This window comes from Procambarus clarkii, chromosome 91 (assembly GCF_040958095.1).
Source record: "Procambarus clarkii isolate CNS0578487 chromosome 91, FALCON_Pclarkii_2.0, whole genome shotgun sequence".
NCBI lineage: Eukaryota > Metazoa > Arthropoda > Malacostraca > Decapoda > Cambaridae > Procambarus > Procambarus clarkii.
In genome coordinates this window covers 8,047,426-8,073,392 of record NC_091240.1, presented here as the reverse complement: position 1 = coordinate 8,073,392, position 25,967 = coordinate 8,047,426, and the positions used below count along the sequence as shown (strand labels likewise).

Genomic DNA, 25,967 nt, shown 5'->3' with positions numbered 1-25,967 from the left:
GCTTGATGGCACTCTGGCTGAAAGGCACTATGGCTTGATGGCACTCTGGTTGGCACTCCGACTATAAGGTTATTACAAACGAGATGACAACGAAAAAAGTCCACCATGATTCCACAAGAAACGAGACATAAGGATCTTGAGGAAATGAATTAAAGTAGCCAGAAATGAATTAGATCAGGGAGGCCTGGTCGACGACCGGGCCGCGGGAACACTAAGCCCCGGAAGCACCTGAAGGTATGGTTCATCTAATCCTACCAATGGCAGGGCTGAGAGCAGCATACATTGTAATTACGAATAATGTCTTTGAAAATGAAGAAAAAGCAAGTATTGAGAACTATGCCTCCTCAACGCATCTTGAGCTAATTGCCATTGTTAACGCATTTAGATTCCTTGGTACAGAAACCCCCAGTGATAGTCGCTGAAATCAAGAGAGCTGTGAGAGTACTAAATAATCAGGGATGAGTGATCAGAATTCTTCCGGATCGACTTGAGAATGGTCCAGGACGGACCGAAACGTCGTCGTCCCTTCACCTTCTAGTGTGTGGTCTGGTCAACATTCTTCCGGATCCCCTCCCATGTCGGAATCTGTGGAAATGAACGAGATGTGCTGGTTGCTGAAGGCGCTGAAGGAGACCATATTGAAGACTTCGTACCCAAGACTCTTGTACAAATTAAAGGTATTGTCAGGGAACATCACCGTGACAAGGTAACTGAGGAAAGGAGGACAGAGGAACAAACTAGTGAATCTGTACGATGGTACAACATGGTTCTAGCTGGCAATCCCAATCATTATGGACGAAGGGGAGGAAGCCGCAGGAGGGAATCACTAATAGCGAGAATCCGTCTTGGATACAAATATCCACGGAGATTCGGGATGGAAACAACAGCTGAGCAGCGAACCCTTTCTACCCTTCTCGTCCTGCCCTCCCTCTTCCATTTCCTCTTCCATTCGTGTTGCTTCGCTGATCTGTTCCATCTCCGAGGTGAGTACTAGTCAGGCGTAGCTTCGCCAGGCGGCCCGATCTTCCCTTCAGGCTGTCGTGGTGCCTCGGCCTTGGGAAAGGAAGGAAGAAGAGTATCAGGGCCTCTGTGAGAGTGAGTGTGATCATCTGTGGGAGGTAACAGCTGAGGGTTTGTTTACGTTGGGCGGGGAGTGTAAACAAAGGCACGTGGGGCCTTGTTTTGCCCCGGGGGGCTGTTATATGGCTCTTTGGTGGAAGGGGCGGTGAGTGGGAGGGCTGAGAGGCCGGGTTATGGAAGGGGGCGAGGTTTTGTAGAGAGAGAGAGAGAGAGAGAGAGAGAGAGAGAGAGAGAGAGAGAGAGAGAGAGAGAGAGAGAGAGAGAGAGAGAGAGAGAGAGAGGGTGGGTGTAGTGGTAATGGAAAGGGGGGTTATCATAAGCATGAGAGCTAGAGAGTGAAAGAATAAATGATGAATCTTGATGAGAATAGTGATGCTGGGAGTTGATTATGACAGTGATGGGGGAGGGGGAGGGGGTAGTTAGGCAGCCATGGCAGGAAGGTGTAATGATAGTGATGAAAGTGGATGGTTCTGGGAAAGCTTGAACACCAATCACATTTATGAAACAACCGCAGGCCTCTTTTTAATTGGCTAAAGACAGCAACTAAATGTGGCACTCGATGACCCGATATCACATTTTGGGGTCAAGAGGTCAGAATACCTATTCCAATATCCTCTCACATCTCTCTATAACAAGGGAGACCAAAATAAGATTCTTTATCAGGTCATGTTACTAATTAGGTATACTTGACAGGACCCAATGTCCCTATAGCTGATTTGACTGATTGATGGGTGAAGATTATGACTCCCAAGAGGTGGCACTGGCATGAATGGCCCTTATAGCTGGTAATGAGGAGGCTTTAACTAGACGCCAAGGAGGACAGGACTAAAGAAATATTACAAGATGTTGGCCTCGATCCTGAGAGGCTGATGAAGAGGCTCTTCTTGTGAAGAGTGTTCATGTGGAAAATAACTTCTCTCCACACTTTTCACTTCCTGCTTCGTACTCCTTTCCACCACTTCTCCTTTCATCAAACACATTCTTTTATCTTCATGTTTGTGGTCTTCTTCGTTCAGTCTCCTTGTCTCGCTCGTTTTGTTCGGACCCTCTAATTGTCTCACTCGTTATCTCCGGTCTCTCACCTCTCACCCTCTCCTCTCTCTCACTCCTCTCTCCCTCTCCTCTCTCTCTCTCCTCTCTCTCTCTCCTCTCACCCTCTCCTCTCACCCTTTCCGTCTCCTCTCGTCTCCTGTCCAGTCGTGTCCGCTCCTCTCCTCTCCTCTCCTCTCCTCTCCTCTCCTCTCCTCTCCTCTCCTCTCCTCTCACCCTCTGCTCTCACCCTCTGCTCTCACCCTCTGCTCTCACCCTGTCCTCTCACCCTCTGCTCTCACCCTCTGCTCTCTGCTGGTCAAGTCGTGGCTGCCAGAGACCAATACATCACAATTAACGTCGGGATCGTCAGCGCAAAATGCCTCGCAGTTGAGCGTCTGCGTTTGTCTTCTTGACCGGTGCCTCCCGGGGCTCGATATGTTATTGTCAGTCCTACACCCCTCCCTCCTTCTCTCCCTCCATCTCTCCCTCCCTCCCTCTCTCCCTCCTTCCCTCTCTGCCTTCACTATGCCTCCTTCCATCTCTCAGTCATTCTGGGGATCGCCTTCTCTCACCAGGAGTTTCGTCGTATCTTAATTTTTGTAACATCTCGGTTACTCACTTGAGGTACACGACCCTTCCGGTTATCGGCAGACGCTACCAAAAAGTACCTCTTCCACTTGTACCGCCGGCAAGTGTTTCCTGTAGGGTGATGGAGACAGTAGAGAGGATGACAATCCTCTCTACTGTTTATCCTGTTTATGCACTTCAGTTTATCCAGCCGGAGTGGATAAACGTTGTTACAGACGTGAAGCGTCGAGACGTAGAAGGGGGAAACGTTCACGTTGGATAAACTTGATCGAGTTCTGTGACACAATTATGTCAAATTAAAGCAAGAGGGGGGGGGGGGATTTCTTCTTCATAGATTTTCTCAGATCATTTGTTGATGTTCCTCGTGATTCCCTAACCCCCCTTCGCCCCCCTGTTGCATCCTAAATCCTTATCCTGACCCCTTTGTAGTGCTATATAGTCGTAATGGCTTGGCGCTTTCCCCTCCTGATCATTCCCTCCTCCTTCCTTGTGAGAGGCTGGGGCACAAGATGGACAAAGATGGTTTGGGAGGAACTCTGAAGACACTGTGTAAGGAAGTACTTAGAGTTAAACACAGATAATAACAGTCAACAGAGAGGCGTCTAACTAGAGAGATGTAACGAGAGTTAAACACAGATAATAACAGTCAACAGAGAGGCGTCTAACTAGAGAGATGTAACGAGAGTTAAACACAGATAATAACAGTCAACAGAGAGGCGTCTAACTAGAGAGATGTAACGAGAGTTAAACACAGATAATAACAGTCAACAGAGAGGCGTCTAACTAGAGAGATGTAACGAGAGTTAAACACAGATAATAACAGTCAACAGAGAGGCGTCTAACTAGAGAGATGTAACGAGAGTTAAACACAGATAATAACAGTCAACAGAGAGGCGTCTAACTAGAGAGATGTAACGAGAGTTAAACACAGATAATAACAGTCAACAGAGAGGCGTCTAACTAGAGAGATGTAACGAGAGTTAAACACAGATAATAACAGTCAACAGAGAGGCGTCTAACTAGAGGGATGTAACGAGTGGAGTGTCCCTCAAGGCTCTGTCCTGGGACCACTGCTGTTTGTAATTGACGTGAATGATCTACCCGAGGGGCGGGATTTCGTTCGTGTGACGGTTTTCAGACGCCATAATGCCGACGAGAACGTGAGCACCCGAGAAGGACTGCGGGTGTTTATAAGGTCTTCCTGGAGTGTTAGGTAATCCTCCAGCCGTGGGTAGACGAAGGGTTGGTAGAGTTCAATCACAACATGTGTAATGTAATTAAGCTGGAAATAGGATAAAGGAGTTATGAGATAACTCGCTGATAAGCTAAGGACCAAGAGGAATCTACACTATTAGGAGAAGACAACCACATGAACCGGGAAGAGAAAACAATTTCGAACTGGATAAAATCCGAACACCAGCACCAGAGGCACACGTAAACAGGGTGACGTTCGCAGCATATTGGAACTTGGCAAATATTAGTACGGCCTAAATAACGGCATAAAAAAGCCTAAATAAAAACTATATAAGACAATGTGTACAACCTGAGTCAGCCTAATACTGACATTTCAGCGCCAGCCCGAAATTCGCGCGCTGTTAAGCACAAAGTATAAATTTAAAAAGTTAAGAATTAATGGAGCTAAGCTGCAAGAAGAGGTAAAGGGAACTAAATTTTAAAATCCTAGGGTGAGAAGAAACAAAATGGGATATGATCGCAACATACGAGATACTAGGGGGAATAAACAAGGTGGGCAAATACTGCCTATTTCAATTGAGAGAATGCAGGAGAAGAGGACATTAATGGAAGCAGGAAATGCAGGAAAATACTCGTACTCAGTACGGGCTGTCAACAATTGCAATTCACTGAAAGAAGTTGTGGAAGCCACCTCAAATTCAAATTCAAATCAAATTCAAATTCAAATTTCAAATTCTTTCTCAGAAATCAGACATCAGGACAGTTAAATTATAACCTAACGGGTCCAACAAGGCCACACTAGGCGGGGCATACAGAGCTAGACCTCACTTCTACGTAGTTACTCTTAGGTAAGTACTACTTTACCACTATGACGGGAGCCGGTGGCTGAGCGGACAGAACACTGGACGCGTAATCCTATGGTCCCGGGTTCGATCCCAGGCGCCGGCGAAAAACAATGGGCAGAGTTTCTTTCACCCTGATGCTCCTGTTACCTAGCAGAAATAGGTACCTGGGAGTTAGTTAACTGTCACGGGCTGCTTCCTGGGGGGTGAAGGCCTGGTCGAGGACCGGGCCGCGGGGACACTAAGTTCCGAAATCATCTCAAGATAACCTCAAGATGACCATCACCACCACCACCATCATCACCACCTACCACCTACCACTACCACCATCACCACCACCATCACCACCACCACCATAACCACCACCATAACCACCACCACCATAACCACCACCATAACCACCACCACCACCATCACCACCACCACCACCAACACCACCACCACCACCACCACCTTTTAACAGCCCAATCAGAATAATTATTCAATACATTTGTACCCTTACCCAATCCAACCGTTTATACCAATCTAACAGCAAGCTCAGAGGTGAGACACGCAGGCCATCACAGCCAGCACCACCCACTACACTGATTGGCTAAGCACAATAATCCTTCCAATCCTTCCAGAGAGCCTCATTTGTATATAATCTTGAAAGGCGGTTTTGTTGTCGTTAAACTCAAGAGTGTTTGATGAAGATTAAGCCACCTAAGAGGTGGCACGGGCATGAATAGCCCGTAATTAAACTCAAGGCACTCATGGACCACTTGAACCCATGAGCTATAGTGAGAGGAATCGAAGAACACACACACACACACACACTTAAGGGGGATTTAGACTTAATGAGTGTAATGTTAAGTGGTCATTGAAGGTGTTTATACGTGGTTTAATGACTTGAATACCTCTTCGCCCAGTCCTATTATCTTTGTGATAGGGGGGGGGGGGTGTCTCTGATAGTCTCGTAATAGTAATTACAATTCATCGCTCTAGTAAAGGGGAATAAATATATTAATCTCGTTCAACAGTTGGAGAACATCGTTAAAATAGAGAGGTGTGGGGGGAGAGGAGGGGGGGGGGGATATTGGAGAAAGGGGGAACTGGGGAAGTGGGTGAAGAAAAGGTCATATGATGTTGGGGGGGGGGGGAGGTTGGAGGGGGGGGGAGAGAAGTCCAATACGAACCACCTCGTCTCAGGCCATCCGAAGCCAAATTTTTCATCAAAGGAGTGGTCTGAGGGAGGCTGGCGAGGAGAGATCACCCGCTCCGATACACAGAAGCTGCTCCGCCGCACTTCATTCGTTCGCGACAATGGGCGGGGAATATGAGCCGTGGGTCCGTGGGCGTTTGGGGCGGAGGTGGCGTGGCGCGAACTGGTGTAAATATGTCCAATGGGGAGGGGGGTAGGGGCCGTGGCGTGGCCGGCCGGTCCACCGTAAACACCGCGATCACCGCTGATATGATCGCCAGAATTTGCATATTACGACAGTTCCCGGCACGAATTTGCATCAAGGCATATTTTGTTTTTTTCCTCCCGGAGTTCCAAATACGGTGTGCCTCTTTCCTTAATATTCTTCAATATACTTTTTGACTTTATTCCACTCGTATATTGCCTTCAGGGCAAAAAGGATTGCATGTTGTGTCGACTCGGAGAGAGTAGATGGTGAATGTGGCTTACGTAAGCCATATTCTGGCCAAAGGATACGAGACAGACTAACAGACTTGAAGATTGCCTTTGGATGAGTTCGGTGGCTTCTGCCCGCGGGCCAAGAGGAGCATTACATAAGGTAATGAGGAGGATTTCTTGACAGTATAGTGTTCCCTAGGGGATATATGCGCAGTTTTCTTACAAGAAATTCTTTGTTATACTGTTAATATGACACCGAGGACTTAGAAGGTGCCAGGCTTGTGCTCTGCTCGGACCTGTTAACTGGGCACACTGGACCCTTATGCTGTTGTTTTAGGGTGTAAACAAGTGTCCTTGCGTGTCCTTGCGTGTCCTTGGGTGTCCTTGGGTGTCCTTGGGTGTCCTTGCTTTCCTTTATCTTCCTCAAGTTGTTTTGAATTATTTATATTTCAAAATATTTGGCGAATTTATGAACAATTGAAGTACACAAGTGTGTCACTTCCCGCCCCGTCACTCTCAACTTCGTCACGCTGCGATTCCTCAGAGTGCAGTCACTCCCTGTACTCTATTAGGTCCCGTTACGATTCACTCACGCCCTGTCCTCTGCCCTACTCGGCCCTATATAGACCCTTACTCTTGAGACCACGCTCCCCAGTGACCCAAGGGTCGCAGTTCGCGCAGCGCGGACCTCAACCATTTGGTCGGAAACCTGCGCTAACCTGGTGGTGTTTGAGTCTCTGAGAGTGCGCATATCAGGAGTCTGAACTCTCTCATCCTTTCCCAATTACTTATGTTTTGTTTTAAATCTTTCAACTCCTTTTAATCCAGGTCGTGTCAAATCCTCCACTCCATAAATCCTGGTCAGTTCAACTCCTTCACTCCATAAATCCTGGTCAGTTCAACTCCTTCACTCCATAAATCCTGGTCAGTTCAACTCCTTCACTCCATAAATCCTGGTCAGTTCAACTCCTTCACTCCATAAATCCTGGTCAGTTCAACTCCTTAACCCCAAGTTAAGGGAAACATTTCGAATTCTCAGCTTTAAGAACCATCGAACTATTTCAACGTTTAAAATCCCATTGACCACGTCAGATCTCTTCAACGCTTCAACGTCCAACAAAATTTTACCTCCTTCAAGTTCCTATTCTTAAGCCACGTCAAGTGCTATCAATTTCAGGACAAGACTGGTGATTTCCTTGTGACATCCTGTTCATTGCTGTCGTTGAGTGAAAGGAAATATACAAGGCAACGTCTTGAGTGTTTGAGAGTAACTGAACTCTTTGCTGATTGTTGAATGTCCAGGTACCTTCATAATTCCCTCTTAGCTTCATCCATCGCTCTATCTCTTCTCCTCTTCTTCTCTCTCTCTATCTACCTACGTTCATATGCCCCCCCTCTCTCTCTCCCCCTCCCTCCCCACAAATGTGCGTATCACCCTCTCAATCTATCTTCCTACCTGCTTCACTTGCACCCTCCTCACCTACCTACCTACCTACCTCCCTCCCTCCCTTCACAGCCAGCTGTCGTCTGATGATCCCACCAGCTGGTTCCTCGGGCAGTCAGGTGGCACAGGCAGTGCCCTACTCACAGAGACTAGTAACATAAGTCAGCTGCAGACCCTAGTTTCAAAGGCTAGTTCTTGCTAAAACCAATAGATCTGCTGCCTCGTTACTTACTTACCTCCAGCCTGAGGTCAAATTAAAAAAATGGCTAATAAGAGGTCAGATTCAAAATCCGTTCTTTTCTAATCCCCCCCTGGTTGATTGGTTGATTATAGATACCCCCACTTAGATACATCGAAGCCTCGGTTCCTAATCAGTCCACCTAATCAGTCCGGTTCCTAATCAGTAGGCCACCTAATCCACCAAGATTAGAAACCACACTCCCCTAGTCCCCCCCCCCCCTTTCATTCATCGTGAAAATGCAGAGAAGTGGGGATGAAAAATGGTGAAAGACGAAGCCTGGTATGTAAGATGGGATACCAGTTCCTCGTTTTCTGTGCAATGTTTACAACCTCCCCATTTTCTGTGGCTGGAGTTGAACTCTGCAGGCGTAAATAGCGGCTGTAATTTTCGTGTCATTTCGTTGATATTAGGCGTGAGCGGTTAGGGGCGATTACAGGCCATTGTTTCGTAGTTAGTGGTACAGAAGTGGATGAAGAAATTACCCGTGGAATTGAGATTGAAGGGCATGAACTCGACACTGAACGAGGGTGGGAAGGAGGGGGATAGGAAGGGAGGTGGAGATAGGAAGGAAGGGGCATAGGAAGGAAAGGGGTATAGAAAGGGAGAGGGTAACAGAAAGAAAGGACACAGGAAGAAGAAGAGGAGAAAGTAACTGAATATTAAAACTAATACGGTAGATTACGGAATCTAATTACGGTAGATTAATGCATTATCAAGCAACTTTCTATCGCTCAATAAATTCCCGTTCACTATCATCAAGCTCCCCCATCTCACTGTCAACAAGCTCTCACTCTCTCTCTCTCAAACTTATACTCACCATCACCAAACTCTCACTCACCATCACTGAGCTCTCAGCATCACCAATCTCCCACTCACCAGGAAGCACCACTACTTCAGCACTAATCCCACCGTGATCTCAGGCAGATGCTCCACTCTACCATCTGTGGTGATTGCTGGAGTGAGAAGCAGGTAGTGATATACTCCCTTGAACACACTCATACACACTCATACACATAGTCATACATATGCATGGCATGTATTCAACCTGCAATTTGCATTCGGCAGTTGGTGTAGTTAGTGTTTGTGCGTGATGGTCTAACCACGGGGGATAACCTCGTAGCCCCGTCGCTTGCATCTACTCTGATGGGATGATGCTGTAGAACACACACGGGGGATGGGATGCTCCTGTAGAACACACACGGGAGATGGGATGCTGCTGTGGAACACACACGGGGGATGGGATGATGCTGTGGAACACACGGGAGATGAAATGATGCTGGTGGAATGAGACCTGTCCTCAAAATTGTAATTGTTGGATTGCAATTGACAGATGTATATAATAATTGTATAAAAATATAGCATTAATTTCTTATAATGGTTTCATTTGAGTTATTGATTTGTCGTTTTTCGTCTCCTCCTCTGCCAAGAAAATTAATTTATTTTGGAAGTCTTTTTTTTCTGATGTAAGAAGTAATGCTGGAGTCCTAAATTCCTCCAAAGTTTTATTGGTATAGGAATTATTGGTATAGGCATTATTGGTGTAGGAATTATCGGTACAGGAATTATCGGTTTTATTTTCTTCAGCGGATGGTAAACTCATGTGTATTTGCCTACTTACAATAATTTATTTGTTTACTAAATTTAAACGTGTTTGTTCTTGCGCTCTCTCTCTCTCTCTCTCTCTCTCTCTCTCTCTCTCTCTCTCTCTCTCTCTCTCTCTCTCTCTCTCTCTCTCTCTCTCTCTCTCTCTCTCTCTCTCCAGGTCATTGAATAAACATTCACACATTTATTAATGTGTACATCAACTACCCCCAAACTCGTCATTCTAAGCCAGCTGATCCTCACTAACCCACCCAGCCCCCCGTCAACCTAAGCCAGCTGATCCCCACCAACCCACCCAGCCCCCCGTCAACCTAAGCCAGCTGTTCACCACTAACCCACCCAACCCCCGTCAACCTAAGCCAGCTGTTCACCACTAACCCACCCAGCCCCCGTCAACCTAAGCCAGCTGTTCACCACCAACCCACCCAGCCCCCCGTCAACCTAAGCCAGCTGTTCACCACCAACCCACCCAGCCCCCGTCCACCTAAGCCAGCTGTTCACCACCAACCCACCCAGCCCCCCGTCAACCTAAGCCAGCTGTTCACCCACCAACCCACCCAGCCCCCGTCAACCTAAGCCAGCTGATCCCCACCAACCCACCCAGCCCCCCGTCCACCTAAGCCAGCTGATCCCCACCAACCCACCCAGCCCCCCGTCCACCTAAGCCAGCTGATCCCCACCAACCCACCCAGCCCCCGTCAACCTAAGCCAGCTGTTCACCACTAACTCACCCAGCCCCCGTCAACCTAAGCCAGCTGTTCGCCACTAACCCACCCAGTCCCCAATCAACCTAAGCCAGCTGATCCCCACCAACCCACCCAGCCCCCCGTCAACCTAAGCCAGCTGATCCCCACCAACCCACCCAGACCCCCGTCAACGTAAGCCAGCTGTTCACCACTAACCCACCCAACCCCCCGTCAACCTAAGCCAGCTGTTCACCACTAACCCACCCAGCCCCCGTCAACCTAAGCCAGCTGTTCACCACTAACCCACTCCTCCCCACGCCAACCTAAGCCAGCTGTTCACCACTAACCCACCCAGCCCCCCGTCCACCTAAGCCAGCTGTTCACCACTAACCCACCCAGCCCCCCGTCCACCTAAGCCAGCTGTTCACCACCAACCCACCCAGCCCCCCGTCAACCTAAGCCACCTGTTCACCACCAACCCACCAAACCCCCCGTCCACCTAAGCCAGCTGATCCCCACCAACCCACCCAAGCCCCCGACAACCTATAAGAATGAATAGTCGATCCTCTGTGAATACTGGAGGTCCTCTGTAGGTCTTGGAGGTCCTATATGAGCCCTTGAGGCTATCTGTGAGCCCGAAGGACCCTCACCACCAACCCACCCAGCCCCCCGTCCACCTAAGCCAGCTGTTCACCACTAACCCACCCAGCCCCCCGTCCACCTAAGCCAGCTGTTCACCACTAACCCACCCAGCCCCTCGTCAACCTAAGCCAGCTGTTCACCCACCAACCCACCCAACCCCCCGTCAACCTAAGCCAGCTGTTCACCACTAACCCACTCCTCCCCACGCCAACAGGGGATCGAGGTGCACCAAGACAAGATGGCGCGCGTGTTGGTCAACGGAAACAACCTGGTACTCAACAGAGTCCGGCGGACTCAGGCCGGCGAGTACTCCTGCAGGGCCACCAATAGCGAGGGCGCGGGCACCAGTCCTCCCGTCAACATCACCGTTCTATGTGAGTGTCTTCCGAGAGTCCGTAAGCTGTGGGAGCCGTCTGTGTCTTCTGAGAGTCCGTAAGCTGTGGGAGCCGTCTGTGAGTGTCTTCTGAGAGTCCGTAAGCTGTGGGAGCCGTCTGTGAGTGTCTTCTGAGAGTCCGTAAGCTGTGGGAGCCGGCTGAGAGTGTCTTCTGAGAGTCCGTAAGCTGTGGGAGCCGTCTGTGAGTGTCTTCTGAGAGTCCGTAAGCTGTAGGAGCCGTGTGTGAGTGTCTTCTGAGAGTCCGTAAGCTGTGGGAACCGTCTGAGTGTGTCTTCCGAGAGTCCGTGAGCGGTGGGAGCCGTCTGTGAGTGTCTTCTGAGAGTCCGTAAGCTGTGGGAGCCGTCTGAGTGTGTCTTCTGAGAGTCCGTAAGCTGTGGGAGCCGTCTGTGAGTGTCTTCTGAGAGTCCCTGAGCTGTGGCAGTGTTTTTTGAGAGTCTGTGTTTCTCTTTCAGCCTTAATGCCCACTCACATTTTCTGAGTCTTGAACATCTTCTTGTTTTTCCCCCTGGAGAATGTCTGTAAGTCTTTGGGGGCCCTGTGTAAATCCGGAATACCCTCTGTGGATCCGGGTAAGCCCTTTCTGAGTACAATGGACCTTCTGTGACTCTCAATAGTCGATCCTCTGTGAATACTGGAGGTCCTCTGTAGGTCTTGGAGGTCCTATATGAGCTCTTGAGGCCATCTGTGAGCCCGAAGGACCTTCTATATCTTTTGGAAGCTCTCTGTGAGTCCCCAAAACTCTCTGTGAATCCTGGAAGGCCTTCTATGAGCTCCGAGGGCTCTTTGTGACTCATGGAGTCATTCTGTGAGTCCTGGTATCCTATGCAAGTCCTAGGACACTGTGAATTCTGGAGGCCCTCTGTGAGCACTGAAGATCCTCTGGGAGTCCTAAAGACCCCCAAGGAGCCCTGAAAACTCTGTGTGATCCCAGGAATTCTTCCATGAGTACCAATGGACTCATCGAAATCCCAGTGTTTTAACTGTGACCCCTAGAAGCTCTGAGTCGCGAAGACCCTTTGTACGAGTCCCAAGGGACCTCTATTAATTCTAGGGGCCCGTCTGTGAGCTCTAGAAGCCTCTGTGAATTCTGGATGAAGCTCTCAATGAGTCTTGAAGACTTTCTGTGACAGAGGAGAGGTTCTCTCTGAGTCCTAGAAATTTTCTATTAACATATTTTCATAAAGATTTCTCAGGACATTACCATAAACTTTATAAGCGTCTGTTAGCAGTATTTTTCCTCTCCTCACTCTCTCTCTCCCCTCACTCTCTCCTTCCTTCACTCCCTCACTCTTTCCCTTCCTTCTCTCCTTGCCTCTCTCTCTTCCTCTCACCCCCCCCCCCTTTCCCTTTCTCCTGTCAAATGTTGAATTTGTAAATGACTTTTTTCTTATTCATTTGGTGAGTGTGCGGGATTCCAATCCAGTAACGACTGCAGGTCTTTAAAGCGACGGCCGTGCTGCTTACAGGGCAGGCGTTCGATCCCCGATGGTCCAAAGGGATTGAAGCCAGCGTGGCTCCGATCGCTGCGTGCTTCTGTTCCAGCTCCTTGTCCTCTTAATCCCTTTCTATGCGGTATATAGGGATATTCTCCTCATAATTACTCTGTCTTCTGTTATCCTGTGTTCATAACAACCCTTTTTTTAAGGGAATTTTAGTCTTTTTTGAACGTGTCTTTTAAGTCTTGGAAGGAGTTTGCCAACATTGTGAGTCTGTGTGAGTTTTTGAGAACTTGTTATCCCCCTCTTTTGTTTTTATTTCCTTGTGAGTTTATAAGTATTTCTGGAAATTTGTAATAAGAGTTCTTATGAGTTTGTGATTTCTATAATAGTTTCTGAATGTTCACGGTAGTTTGAGTGATCGTTTGTAGTTTATGAGTGATCGTTGTAGTTTTCATTTAAAGCTTAGTCATTTATAGATCATTTAAGCTATTTAGTTTTATGAGTGTTCCGGGTAGTTTTAAGTATTTCTGGTAGATTATAAGAGTACAAGTAACTTAAGTAACAAGTTCATGGGATTCTGTGGAATGACTGTTGTTTAACTGCTAACCTATCAAGTGTTCATACTCCTGTAACTAACTCACCAACTGCTCCTGTGAATCTGAAAGTGCTCCTGTGAGTTTGGAAACGGGGTCCTATGTTTCTGAGATTTTCTCACTCCGGTATTAACAATTGAGCGCGGCGTGTATAGAGCTCAATGTGTGTGTCCTGTATACGAGTGACAGGACCGCCATCAGAGTCCCATGTACACTTAAATCAACGTATAACTGGATAGGTGTCAGGGAGGTCCTAGGTACACATAGTCACGTAGGGAATGTATTGCGTTGTAATTTGGAAATGTTCTTATGTATACTGGATATATATATTTATTACGCGAGCGAGATAATGAAATGTGGATGGGGATTACCGTAGATTTGAGTCATCTGTTTGTTTAATTGTATATGTGTCAGTTTTCTGTGTACCCTTCTCTATTTCTCTCTCTGTTTATTTTCTCTCTCTTTATATTTTCTCTTTGTCTATTTTCTCTCTGTCTGTTTTCTCTCTCTGTCTATTTTCTCTCTCTCTGTCTATTTTCTCTCTCTCTGTCTATTTTCTCTCTCTGTATATTTTCTCTTTGTCAATTTTCTCTCTCTGTATATTTTCTCTTTGTCTATTTTCTCTCTCTGTCTATTTTTCTCTCTCTCTCTCTCTCTCTCTCTCTCTCTCTCTCTCTCTCTCTCTCTCTCTCTCTCTCTCTCTCTCTCTCTCTCTCTCTCTCTCTCTCTCTCTCTCTCTCTCTCTCTCTCTCTCTCTCTCATATCTATATATATATAGACAATAGCCAGATATAACCCACTAGGACGCTCCCGCCCGCAGATGCCCCGGTATGCGCCCTGGCCAAGGACGTGTGGGCGGAGCCCGGCGCCACGGTGACGGCCCAGTGTCGCGTGCAGGCGTCCCCCCACACGCCCATCCACTTCTCGTGGGTGTGGGTGACCACCTCGTACTCGCGGCGCGTGGTGCCCTCCCACGTCAACTCGCTGGGGGCGTCGTCGAGTGTGAACTTCACGGTGCCGCGCGACAACGTGACGGAGGTAGGGCCCAACAACCAACTTGGGGCCCTGCAGTGTTGGGCGGAGAACACAGTGGGTCGGCAGGCCACGCCCTGTGTGGTGGCCGTCATGAAGCCTGGTGAGTATGGGGCCCACGACCGACATTTTGTTTTATCAGGGGGAAGCGCCAAGCCATTACGACTATGTAGCACTTGGATGTGGTCGGGATAAGGATTTGGGATGGGACGGGGGGAAGGAATGGTGGCCCAATCACTTGGATGGTCGGGGATTGAACGCCGACCTGCATGAAAGAACACATAATCCATGCACAAAGGACCGTCTTAGTGTATGGAGTTTGTGTTATCTCTCTCTCTTTCTCGCTTCCTGCAGGACGGAGTTCAATCCTCGACCGTACAAGTGCTTAGACACGATTTCTTCTCCCCCGTCCCATCCCAAATCCTTATCCTGACCCCTTTCCCAGTGCTGTATAGTCGCAATGGCTTGGCGTTCTTCCCTCCCTCCCCTCACTCCTTCCCTCCCTCGCTCACTCCTTCCCTCCCTCCCTCACTCCTTCACTCCCTCACTCCTTCCCTCCCTCCCTCCCTCCCTCACTCCCTCCCTCCCTCCCTCACTCCTTCGCTCCCTCCCTCCCTCCCTCCCTCACTCCCTCCCTCACTCCCTCCCTCCCTCCCTCACTCCTTCCCTACCTCAGGTCGACACTCCTAAATACTCACATGATTGGTGTGGGTATTAACCCCCTTTAATTGCCTTGTTAGTGGTAGTTACTGGTGTTTTCTGCCATGTTATGTGGAGTGGTTGTAATGTTTGCTTGTTCAGGTGTTATTACTGGGTAATAATACAATAATGAATTGTCTCATTATCATCATCATTATTTTTAGTCCCAGCTTCATCATCCTCGTCCTTATTCTACCTCTTCTCATTCCTAATTTACCTCTCTTTTTTCCTCTTAACCCCATGATTCTTCATCCTTACTCCTCCCTACTACTCCTTCCATCTCTTCCTCCCCTCTCCATCCCCCTTCCTCCTACCCCTCCTCTCCCTCTCCTCCCTCCCCCACCTCCTTCCTCCTTCCTCTCCCTCCCAGTTGCAACACGACATCGTCGCTTTATTTTTTAATTTGAAAGTTAGCAGAAGGAAGCGGTGTTCCATTAGTCATTCTGCACCTCAGAGCTGCCTGGACCTGAGCTTCCCCTCTCTCTCTCTCTCTCTCTCTCTCTCTCTCTCTCTCTCTCTCTCTCTCTCTCTCTCTCTCTCTCTCTCTCTCTCTCTCTCCTACTCATGTCCACTCTGAAGGACTTGAAGAAAATTCTAAAAATTTATTTTGTCTTGAGTGTTGTTCGTGCTTGTATGAGTGTGTCCTAGTGGTGGTGGGGAGGGAGGGTGTGGTGGTGGGGAGGGAGGGAGTGGTGGTGGGGAGGGAGGGTGTGGTGGTGGGGAGGGAGGGAGTGGTGGTGGGGAGGGAGGGTGTGGTGGTGGGGAGGGAGGGAGTGGTGGTGGGGAGGGAGTGGTGGTGGTGGGGAGGGAGGGTGTGGTGGTGGTGGGGAGGGAGGGAGTGGTGGTGGTGGGGAGGGAGGTAGGGTGGTGGGGAGGAAAGGGAGGGACAAAAACTGTTCTTAACACCATCCTGTATTGCCAAGACATGAGCCTCGGCTACCATCGTCTTTTGTACGGTCACTCATGGTCAAGCGATTAATTACCACATTTGCATTGTGCTCCTGATGGTCCGGGTTCGAGTCACTTCTGGGGTGTTGGAGTTTTCAGTCGCATGCATATATATATATATATATATATATATATATATATATATATATATATATATATATATATATATATATATATATATATATATATATATATATATATATTCCCCCTCAGTAATTTTCGACTTTTTGACTTTCTTCTCATTAAAAAGATTTTGAACAAGACTGTTCCTCTCAGCCTCTCGTGGCTGCCTCGTTAAGTAAGGGATAGTTATGCTCGCTTGAAGCAACTTGAAACCCACTAGAGGGCAGTTAAGGTGGTTTTAGGGCTCTGCTTATTGCAGTACAGCGCGGTCCAATTCCATCCCCCTCCCCCCCCCCTCCCCTCATGGCTGGGTTTTAAAATCCGGTTTACCCCCCACAGAGCATAAGATTTTTTTTTTTTTAGAGTTTTAGTGCTACGTAAAGGTTTAAGTCCCTTTATTTAGAGCTGTGGGTTGTGCTCTGTGTGCAGTTGGTGCTTAGAGTCTGCTTGTGGGTTTCCTTGGAGGATATGTGTGAGCCTATTGCCCCTGAGCTCTGGCACACACACACACACACACACACACACACACACACACACACACACACACACACACACACACACACACACACACACACACACACACACACACACACAACTTTTTCAGTGTCAGAGTAGTTAGTAAATAGAATGCATTAAGTAGTGTTGTGGTGGAGGCTGACTCCATACATAGTTTCAAATGTAGATATGATAGAGCCCAGTAGGCTCAGGAACCTGTACACCAGTTGAATGACAGTTGAGAGGCGGGACCAAAGAGCCAGAGCTCAACCCCCGCAAGCACTACTAGGTGAGTACAACTAGGTGAGTACGTGCTCAAAATCACGAATATCTTAGGCGGTAATTACAGCGTGTTATTCTATCTCTTAATTCACGTATCCTCGTTTCTTATTTATTTTGCGATTACCTGTCACGGTTCTGGGGTGGGGGAGAGGGTGGGGGGAGAGGGTGGTGGAGATGGGTGGGGGAGAGGGTGGGAGGGAGATGGGGTGATGGAGATGGGTGGGGGAGAGGGTGGGGGGAGATGGGGTGCGGGGGGGGGGTGAGGGAGGGTTTGCGTGTGTAAAGAGGTCACTGGAAGGCAGAATATCCTGACCCGACAAAATACTTTTTCTCCCTCGGGCTGAATTACAGCTCACATCTGTAAAAAAAAAAACAATTGAGAGAGATTGTTTCCGTCGACGGATTTGCGTCGAGCGTGTTCCGGTTTTGTGAGACATTTCAGAACCTCTGAACCTAAGACGCCTGATAAGAGGCGTCCTGGGTGTTAGGTACCTGGGTGTTAGTCAGCTGTCACGGGCTGCTTCCTGGGGGTGGAGGCCTGGTCGAGGACCGGGCCGCGGGGACACTAAAGCCCCGAAATCATCTCAAGATAACCTCAAGATAATCACTGTGCCCTTCTTGGGGAAATATTCTCCGCTATGCGTAATGCGTAAAATATTCCTCCGTGACTGTTTACAGCGCACAGCCACGGAGCTGGAGGAGGAGGAGGAGGAGGAAGACAGCCACGGAGCAGGAGGAGGAGGAGGAGGAAGACAGCCACGGAGCTGGAGGAGGAGGAGGAGGAAGAAGACAGCCACGGAGCTGGAGGAGGAGGAGGAGGAGGAGGAAGAAGACAGCCACGGAGCAGGAGGAGGAGGAGGAGGAAGACAGTCACGGAGCTGGAGGAGGAGGAGGAGGAAGACAGCCACGGAGCTGGAGGAGGAGGAAGACAGCCACGGAGCAGCAGGAGGAGGAGGAAGAAGACAGCCACGGAGGAGGAGGAAGACAGCCACGGAGCTGGAGGAGGAAGAGGAGGAGGAGGAGGAAGACAGCCACGAAGCAGGAGGTAAGAGGAGGAGGAACACTCAATATTCAGACCTCAACCCCCCCCCCCTCCAAGCCGGCTATAACTTTGAACATGTTTCTTTCTAAACATTTACCAATTGATTTTTTTCTTCGAGTCTTTCTTTAAGAAGTTCAACAGAAGTGGTTTAGACCATTTGCAGCATGGAGGAATGTATATGTATTAGTCCCAGTACCAAGGGATATGTATGAATGTATATATTAGTTCCAGTACCATGGGATATGTATAAATGTATATATTAGTCCCAGTACCAAAGGATATTAATACGTGGGCCTCGAACCTGTGGCTGCCCTGCTTTCTGTTACATGTATGGGGTTGAATCCCATGGGTTTGGCAACTGCTTCTGCAGTGCCAAAATGCATGGGAGTACATGGGTGTATGGGGGAGGCATGGGTCAATGTGTCCTACTCATGGCTGAGTCGTGTTGTGGAGGGTTGTGGTGGAAGTTGTGATGGGCTATGAAAGTTGTTAACTATTCTCAATAGCTCGGTCGATAGAGCTGCGGCTTCACACACACACACGCTTGCGGGTCACCTGTTCGAGTCTCCTACAGCTCAGGGGAATGGAAGATTGTGATGGATCTTACTGTTGGGGTTATGTCATCTTCGGTGCCTCCGAAGTATATATATATATATATATATATATATATATATATATATATATATATATATATATATATATATATACATATATACATATATATATATATATATATATATATATATATATATATATATATATATATATATATATATATATATGTATATATATACACACAATGTACCAAAGAACATAATTGGTCCAGAATTATACATACCAATATAAGTTATTACTGATCTAAAATGATATTTTTTTTTCTTCTTCTTGGTTTACTCCTCATTAATTCACGTATGTGTGAGGTGTTGGCAACACTCTCCGGGAGACCTGCCGAGGCGGGTAATTGGCCGGCGGGATGTTGGGACCCGACTTTTGCATTATATTTCGATGTTTGTGTCGAAGGGGGGGGGGGGAGGTATGTGGGTGACAGGTGATGGTGGTGGTGGTGGTGGTGGTGGTGATGGGGGTGGGGGGTGAGGGGGTGGGGGTGGTACTTTACCTCCTTATCCCCCCTCCCCTCCCCCCCCCCCGGCTGTAACTGCTGTAACTGCTGTTTTATAGCTTAACTATTCTTTACGATGAATTAGGAAACTATTCGTTCTGTACTCACCTAGTTGGGCTTGAGGGTGGTAGAGCTCTGGCTCTTTGGTCCCGCCTCTCAACCGTCAATCTACTGGTGAACAGATTCCTGAGCCTATTGGGCTCTATCATATCTACACTTGAAACTGTGTATGGAGTCAGCCTCCACCACATCACTTCCTAGTGCATTCCATTTACTAACTACTCTAAGACTGAAAAGGTTCTTTCTAATGTCTCTGTGGCTCATTTGGGTACTCAGCTTCCACCTGTGTCCCCTAGTGCGTGTGCCACCCGTCTTAATAATCTATCCTGGTCTACCCTATTAATTCTATTGAGAATTTCGCATGTGGTGATCATGTATCCCCGAACTCTTTTGTCTTCCAACGACGTGAGGTGCAGTTCACGCAGCCTTTCCTCGTAACTCATGCCTCTTAGTTCTGGGACTAACCTAGTGGCATACCTCTGAACTTTCTCCAGCTTCATCTTGTGCTTGACAAGGTACGGGCATGCGCGCGCGCGATCGTGTGTGTGTGTACTCACCTATTTGTGTCTGCCGGATCGAGCATTGACTCTTGGATCCCGCCTTTCGAGCCATCGGTTGTTTACAGCAATGACTCCTGTCCCATTTCCCTATCATACCTGGTTTTAAAATTATGAATAGTATTTGCTTCCACAACCTGTTCCTGAAGTGCATTCCATTTTCCCACTACTCTCACGCTAAAAGAAAACTTCCTAACATCTCTGACTCATCTGAGTTTCAAGCTTCCACCCATGTCCCCTCGTTCTGTTACTATTCCGTGTGAACATTTCGTCTATATCCACTCTGTCAATCCCCCTGAGTATTTTATACGTTCCTATCATGTCCCCCCTCTCCCTTCTGTTTTCTAGTGTCGTAAGGCACAGTTCCTTCAGGCGCTCTTCATACCCCATCCCTCGTAACTCTGGGACGAGTCTTGTTGCAAACTTCTGAACCTTTTTCAGTTTCCTTATGTGTTTCTTCAGGTGGGGGCTCCATGATGAGGCGGCATACTCTAAGACTGGCCTCACGTAGGCAGTGTAAAGCGCCCTAAATGCCTCCTTACTGCCTCCTAAATCCTAAATGCCTGTGTGTGTGTGTGTGTGTGTGTGTGTGTGTGTGTGTGTGTGTGTGTGTGTGTGTGTGTGTGTGTGTGTGTGTGTGTGTGTGCGTGCGTGTGTGAGTGCGGACCCAACACACGAGCCCAGTATTATCAAGGGAGAGTGGGCCGATAGTAACCGCATTAGGGTCGCGGCCGTCATATTAAAGTCACACACATACACCCTGTCCGGAATAATTAGGTGTCCTTTATGGCAGCCGTTGTGCAACGACAGACAGTCATGTTGCAACCCGTCTCCTCACACACACACACACACACACACACACACACACACACACACACACACACACACACACACACACACACACACACACACACACACACACGGAAAGCCTGAAGGGACAAATACATGGGTTCTATACATAACAGCGACTCACTGACACCATTTTTAGTCCGTCATTTTCTCTGTCCGTTGTGACGGCTCGAGAGGACGGGCTGGATGGTGACAGTCATGGTAACAACGAAGGTGAAAAGTGATAGTGACAGGGTGATAGTGATGATGAGTCACAGTGCCGGTGATGGTCAAACTCATCCTAATGTGGGGGATGTTGAATGGTTGGTCTGCCCCCCCCCCCCCGTCTCTCCCCCCCCCCTCTCTCTCTCTCTCTCTCTCTCTCTCTCTCTCTCTCTCTCTCTCTCTCTCTCTCTCTCTCTCTCTCTCTCTCTCTCTCTCTCTCTCTCTCTCTCTCTCGGTGTTTCATTCATTCATTCATTCAAGAGAGAGAGAGAGAGAGAGAGAGAGAGAGAGAGAGAGAGAGAAATTCGTCTCTGTTCTCCAGTAAATAATGAAATACTCAAGTTAAAAGGAATTCACTCAGAAATATTGGTCCGGAACAGGATTCACTTGACTCAGGTAACTCAGGTGAGTGACTGGTGAGTTACTCATATGAATGACTGACGGGACAGCTTAAGGGTTGCAAAAAAAAAAAAAGCTTAGCCTCAGCTTAAAGCTCTCATTCTACATGCTTTCCCCTGGAGCACGAATCGCCGAGTGATTTACAACCCGGGTCCCCCCCCCCCAATTACTGGGTTGATGAAGGGTGTGAAATGAACGGTGTTCATTTCATCCCTCTCTGCCTGGAAGTCGAACCCTGGTCCTCTCGCTTGCGACGCGAGTGTTATAACCATTAACACCTGTGAAGGAGTGGAGTCGCCTTTCGTTTTGTCCACTTACGGAGCGGTTTTGTCCACTTACGGGGCGGTTTTGTCCACTTACGGAGCCGATTTGTCCACTTACGGAGCGGTTTTGTCCACTTACGGAGCGGTTTTGTCCACTTACGGAGCCGATTTGTCCACTTACGGAGCGGTTTTGTCCACTTACGGAGCGGTTTTGTCCACTTACGGAGCCGATTTGTCCACTTACGGAGACGTTTTGTCCACTTACGGAGCGGTTTTGTCCACTTACGGAGCCGATTTGTTCACCTGTAGACCCGTTTTGTCCATTCTGCGAGTCGTTTTGTCCACTTACGGAACGGTTTTGTCTGTGGACGAGAGCGGTGATATTACACAGTGCATGCAATGAAAAGACTAAACCCCCCTCCCTATCACCACCTCCACTCCCTTCCACACCCCATTCCACCCCCATCACCACCACAACCATCACTAACATCTCTTTCCCCCCCTTCCCCTCTTTATACAGCGCCGCCGTCAGCACCTGTCAACTGTAACCTGACGGGTTCTGGAGGGGAGGTAGTGAGGGTGACCTGTCAACCGGGGGATCCACCCACTATGCCCCAGACATACCGTCTCCAGATTTACGAGTCCCACACCAAGCGGCTCTACCACAACGCCAGCAGCACCGTACCCAAGTGAGTAACGTGAGGGGCAAGTGAGTAAGCCGTCGGGCGGGTAGGTGGGCGCGGCCAGGTGAGTAAGCCGTCCGGCGGGTAGGTGGGCGAGGCCAGGTGAGTAAGCCGTCCGGCGGGTAGGTGGGCGAGGCCAGGTGAGTAAGCCGTCCGGCGGGTAGGTGGGCGAGGCCAGGTGAGTAAGCCGTCCGGCGGGTAGGTGGGCGAGGCCAGGTGAGTAAGCCGTCCGGCGGGTAGGTGGGCGAGGCCAGGTGAGTAAGCCGTCCGGCGGGTAGGTGGGCGAGGCCAGGTGAGTAAGCCGTCCGGCGGGTAGGTGGGCGAGGCCAGGTGAGTAAGCCGTCCGGCGGGTAGGTGGGCGAGGCCAGGTGAGTAAGCCGTCGGGCGGGTAGGTGGGCGAGGCCAGGTGAGTAAGCCGTCCGGCGGGTAGGTGGGCGAGGCCAGGTGAGTAAGCCGTCCGGCGGGTAGGTGGGCGAGGCCAGGTGAGTAAATATGTGAAGGTCAAATCGGTCCGAAGATGAGTAAAAATTGTAGTGACTGAGATAAATAGCAAATGAGGTGAGTAGGTATATTCAAGGGAGCGGGGGTGGGGGGGGAGGTGAGTTAAAGGGTGGGTTGAGTAGGATGAGTAACAAGCGATCAGCATAATGAGTGAATGAATGAACAAAGAAGGTAGACACATCGAAATGAGTGATAGATGAGTCTAGAGGCAGCATGGAGGTGAGTGAATTAGATAAACATGAATCTATACTAGATGAATACATGAATATAACGAATGGGAACGTGAGTAACGAAACATAAGCTTTAGCGCACGAGCTGGACCTACGAACGCACAAGCGCGCGCACACCCACACGCGCACACACACACACACACACACACACACACACACACACACACACACACACACACACACACACACACACACACACACACTCACACATACATAGCCAAGACCATCAGTAGTTTCAAAGCGTTATATGACAAAGAGTGCTGGGAAGACGGGACACCACGAGCGTAGCTCTCATCCTGTAACTACACTTAGGTAATTACACACACACACACACACACACACACACACACACACACACACACACACACACACACACACACACATACACACATACACACATACATACACACACACACACACACACACACACACACACACACACACACACACACACACATACACACATACATACACACACACACACACATACACACATACATACACACACACACACACACACACACACGGTTTCCCGCACGAGGCAGAAACAAATGGGCAAAGTTTCTTTCACCCTAAGTGTCCCTGTTACCTAGCAGTAAATAGGTACCTGGGAGTTAGTCAGCTGTAACAGGCTGCTTCCTGGGGTGTGTGTGTGTGGTGTGGAAAAAAAAAGTAGTTAGTAAACAGTTGATTGACAGTTGAGAGGCGGGCCGAAAGAGCAAAGCTCAACCCCCGCAAAACACAACTAGTAAACACACACACACACACACACACACACACACACACACACACACACACACACACACACACACACACACACACACACACACACACACACACGTCAAATAATAATAATAATAATAAAATTGCAACTCTAAAAATGAGAATAATAATTGTAATATAATAAAAATAATATTGATGAAAGGGATATAAAATTATTGTTAAGCCAAGATAATAATAATAATAATAATAATAATAATAATTAAAGATACCGCTAATTAGAGTAATTAACCTGTGAACAGGACCCCCCCCCCCTAACAACACATCACCTGGTCAACTTTTCACACCTATACAATGTATCATTAAATTAATTGATGCATTTTTATTCTCGTTTGAGCTGACCATTTTTTTTTTTTAATTTTAAAAAGGGGTTATGTAATTGGCGAGATAAGAATAATTCAGCCTCGTTCACCTGTCTCGTTATGGTGTAAAAATCGTTGTTTTTAGGGTGGTTTGGAGTGAATTATTACCAGGTGTGTTTGTGTCCCCCTCCCCCCTCCCCCCCTCTCTCCTTCTCTCCCCCCCTCCCCCTCTCTCCCCCCCCCTCCTCCTCCTGCTCCTCCAGGTGTGCCAAGACGCCCTCATTAACTATGAGAGATTAATGTCGCTGGGAGGAGGAATCTAAGCCTATTAAATGGTTTTGTTCTTGTTGGTGTTGTTTTTGTTTTCTCTCAGGTTAGTGTTATTTGTTTTCATTTTATTTTTTTTTTTTTATTGCTACTATTTAGTAGTAGTAGTAGTAGTAGTAGTAGTATTCTGATAAGTATGATTGCTTTGAAGTGCTGTGTCTGAGCTGAATTATGTCGATTGTAAGTTGCCGGTGGAAGTATTGAGGACAGTTGAAGTGAGAGTTGATGATGATAAGAGAGAGAGAGAGAGAGAGAGAGAGAGAGAGAGAGAGAGAGAGAGAGAGAGAGAGAGAGAGAGAGAGAGGGTGAGGGGTGAGGTAGACAACTTTATGACTGCTTGTTTGACTGTGATGAGTGTCATAGTGTGGTGTAGTGTGGCATATGACGGTTTAACGTGTCTTTAATTCACTCGGGGATGACCCGAGACGAGAGTTCGATTCCATTGCATACAGCTCCAAAACATATTCTCAGGTAGAGAGAGAATTTTCCGCCAAACACACACCGAAACTACGACGTTGGTACAACGTTCGAACAAGTTTTAACACCTCCTAACCAGTTATAACAACCAATATAGCAAGTTGTAACAACGTTCTAATGCGTCATAAACACGTTAAGCCAAGATGTAACAACTTTATTACAAGTTGTAACAAGCGGAAAATAGAGACAGTTTCGGTTTGTGTTTCCAGTGTTTAGTTATAATGCATTGTAACACCCGTTCAGTGATCCTTATTCAAGTATTTTATATACTGTAATACAAATACGAAAATAGCTTTGCGTAAAGTGTTTCGTGTGTTGCATCACTATAGTTTAAAATGTGATATGTTTTCAAGTATTCAAGAAGGTGGAAAAATACCCTAAATGTTTGTCACTGTCTCTGGCCCAACTCCTGGAAGCATATTGAACTTAAGATGCATCTTGGTAGACTAGTGTATTGTTAAGGGGGGGGGGGGTCTTTAACCAACCTAGTTGTGCTTGAGGGGGTTGAGCTCTGGCTCTTTGGTCCCGCCTCTCAACTGTCAATTAACTGGTGTACAGATTCTTGAGCCTACTGGGCTCTATTATATCTACATTTGAAACTGTGTATGGAGTCAGCCTCCACCACATCACTGCCTAATGCATTCCATCTGTTAACTACTCTGACACTGAAAAAGTTCTGCCTAATGTCCCTGTGGCTCATTTGGGTACTCAGTTTCCACTTGTGTTCCCTTGTTCGCATATCACCCATGTTAAACAGTTTATCCTTATCTACCCTATCAATTCCTCTGAGAATTTTGTAGGTAGGGATCATGTCTCCCCTTACTCTTCTTTCTTCCAGTGTCGTGAGGTGCATTTCACGCAGCCTTTCCTCGTAACTCATGCCTCTTAGGTGTTTGCGTGTGTGTGTGTGTGTGTGTGTGTGTGTGTGTGTGTGTGTGTGTGTGTGTGTATGTGTGTGTGTGTGTGTGTGTGTGTGTGTGTGTGTGTGTACTCACCTAATTGTGCTTGCAGGGGTTGAGCTCTGGCTCTTTGGTCCTGCCTCTCAGTGGTCAATCAACAGGTGTACAGGTTCCTGAGCCTACTGGGCTCTATCATATCTACACTTAAAGCTGTGTATGGAGTCAGCCTCCACCACATCACTTCCTAATGCATTCCATTTGGCTACTACTCTGACACTGAAAAAATTCTTTCTAACGTCT

General features: G+C 48.0%; 1 protein-coding gene across 1 annotated transcript in view; it reads left to right on the top strand.

Moving 5' to 3' along the window:
- Positions 1-25,967, top strand: part of LOC123773826 (uncharacterized) — a gene marked incomplete in the record, with an annotated part of 172,177 nt that overhangs the window by 125,996 nt on the left and 20,214 nt on the right. Inside the window, 3 exon segments of the mRNA XM_069318872.1 lie at positions 11,184-11,343; positions 14,216-14,530; positions 21,989-22,157. Of these exon segments, the coding sequence (XP_069174973.1) occupies positions 11,184-11,343; positions 14,216-14,530; positions 21,989-22,157 (644 nt within the window).